This window comes from Aplysia californica, unplaced genomic scaffold (assembly GCF_000002075.1).
Source record: "Aplysia californica isolate F4 #8 unplaced genomic scaffold, AplCal3.0 scaffold00099, whole genome shotgun sequence".
NCBI classification, from domain to species: Eukaryota; Metazoa; Mollusca; class Gastropoda; order Aplysiida; family Aplysiidae; genus Aplysia; species Aplysia californica.
In genome coordinates this window covers 37,301-39,757 of record NW_004797369.1, presented here as the reverse complement: position 1 = coordinate 39,757, position 2,457 = coordinate 37,301, and the positions used below count along the sequence as shown (strand labels likewise).

Sequence of the window (2,457 nt, the reverse complement as noted above, 5' to 3'; positions counted from 1 at the left end):
TTCAGTCAGTGGCACTGCCCCGGGGGGAGGAATGGCCTAAAGACACTTCAGTCAGTGGCACTGCCCCGGGGGGAGGAATGGCCTAAAGACACTACAGTCAGTGGCACTGCCCCGGGGGGAGGAACGGCCTAAAGACACCTCAGTCAGTGGCACTGCCCTGGGGGGAGGAATGGCCTAAAGACACTTCAGTCAGTGGCACTGCCCCGGGGGGAGGAATGGCCTAAAGACACTACAGTCAGTGGCACTGCCCCGCGGGGTAAGGTGCCTTTTTACATCCCCATCGACTCAGTTTAGATCATTTAGGAGGCGGGCCTCAGACCCTGCCAGTCAAGGCAAATCCGAGCTTTCTCCCCACTCAGGAATAGAACTCTGGTCTCAGACATGCGACAACGAAGTGCCTAACTGATGCACCACAGAGCAAACCACATGAGAGCACCCACCAACCACTCACAATAAACGTTCTATCATGGACAGACACACATATAAGCACGTACCTTCGTCAGCTAAGTAAATTTTCGATCATGGACAGACGCACATGAGCAGACACACATGTGAGCTTGACACACGAGCAGACACACAAACGTCTTCACAAACCTTTGTCGGTTAAGTAAACGTTCTATCATGAACAGACACACATATGAGCACGACAAACAAGCAGACACACTAATGTCTTCACATACCTTCGTTCCCTCCTCCAAGTTCCCCTTGAGCTCCATAAAACTGTCGTAGCCTGCGGCGAGATCTTTGAGCATGGTCTCACGCTGAGCAGCGTTCTGATTGGACGATTTGGCATTGGTGAACTCTGTGTTGGAATTCTGGAAAAAAACAACAACCGACATCAGTTTATTATCTGTTTCTGTTTTTAAACGCACGTCACCTGGAAATCATAATACTCAGTGCTTGCCAAACCTAGCCCATAACCAGAAATATCATTAATGAAATTAAGAACAGCACAAAGAGCAATGGGAAGGAAGATGCTGGGCATAAGAATACAAGATCAAACAAATCACACAAAAATACGAGACCGAATACAGGAGTGACAGATATCACACTCACTCCTTCACAGACCAGAACTCGCTACCATCTCCGTCACTCTGTCTACTGTACATGTAAGAATTTCCCACAATCTTCACAAAAGGATCTGGAGAGTTTTCAGGATGTGACACCAATGCCTCTTTCCACCAATGACAACAAACCATGGCCAAAGCTGAGATGTCTGCGTCTCCCCAAAGAGCAGAAGGCACATAACTTACTATCCCCCCACTTGTCTGTTCTCAGCAAACAGTCTTGGGCTGAGATCTCCATGCTCTGCAAAGCTCCCCCCCCCCCTTCCCCCTACCCTACACACATGCACAAACACAGGCAGACAGACAAACAAACAAGACATCAGGCTTGCCAACTTTTTCAAAAACTAGCCAGGGGCACCCAGCAGTATAAGACCAGATTAGGTGACAAAGAACATAATAATAATAATAATAATAATAAATAGAATTTGTATAGCGCATATCCCCGCTCAACTGCAGGCTCTATGCGCTTTGCACTATATTAAAATCACATCCACTGGGACGGCTTTTGGAAAAGTGTAATAATTGTCCGCCCAGCGGAAACACGGTAGGCCACAGGAAACACGAAGGAGATGTGTGGAAAGGGACATGAGAGAGACGAAGCTCACTTGGAACCAGCTTGGAAGGATGGCCTAGCAGAGAGATAAATGGAAGGAGCTTGTATGTGGCCTATACCTTGCCAGGGGTGAAAGGCATTGGTGATGCTGATGTTGAATAAATGTCCTCTAAAATTCCCAGATAGCTGAATCCTGGACAGCCCTGAGAAATTCTGGACAGTTGGCAAGCCTGCGTCACTAACGGCACCAGAAAGAACCACCCCCTCTCACCCCACCACCCTCTCACCCCACCACCAACTCACCCCGCCACCCCCTCACCCCACCATCCTCTTACCCCACCATCCTCTCACCCCACCACCCCCTCACCCCACCACACCCTCACCTTGAGTGGACTGCTGTTGTCCAGAGCCGCCCTGGTACCGAGGGGCGACAGGCGGGGCTTGCGCGGGCGTGTTGGCGATGGCTTTCTGCAGGTCCGCCATCAGCTCGTCCTTCTCCGTTTTGCGTGCGAAGCAGAAGTCGTTGATCTTGGTCTGTAGCCGGACTAGCAGTGGCGTCAGGTCATTGTAGAACTGGACGGACAGACAGAATTTTTTTTTAGCGAAGGTGCCTTTTTTATCATAGTAGAGGTTTTTACGGCGCTCGCAACTGCATAAGGTCATATGAGCGCCAAGGGGTGGGTGTCAACAGAGAAGTCTTTACAGGGAATCAGACTTACTCTCTAGCTCACCTCTCTAGCTTAAACAGCACAAGGTCTGCTTCATCTATTAAGGCACCCCGGAAATAGCAGATCACAAGAGTGTGACAAAAACACAAAAGAAGTAGAGGAAAATGAC

General features: G+C 49.5%; 1 protein-coding gene across 1 annotated transcript in view; it reads right to left on the bottom strand.

The window, feature by feature from the left end:
* Positions 1-2,003: 2,003 nt before the first annotated feature.
* LOC101857940 (programmed cell death 6-interacting protein) overlaps positions 2,004-2,457 on the bottom strand; it is a gene marked incomplete at its 3' end in the record, with an annotated part of 16,836 nt that continues 16,382 nt past the window's right edge. Inside the window, 1 exon segment of the mRNA XM_013080782.2 lies at positions 2,004-2,193. Coding sequence (XP_012936236.1) covers positions 2,004-2,193 — 190 coding nt within the window.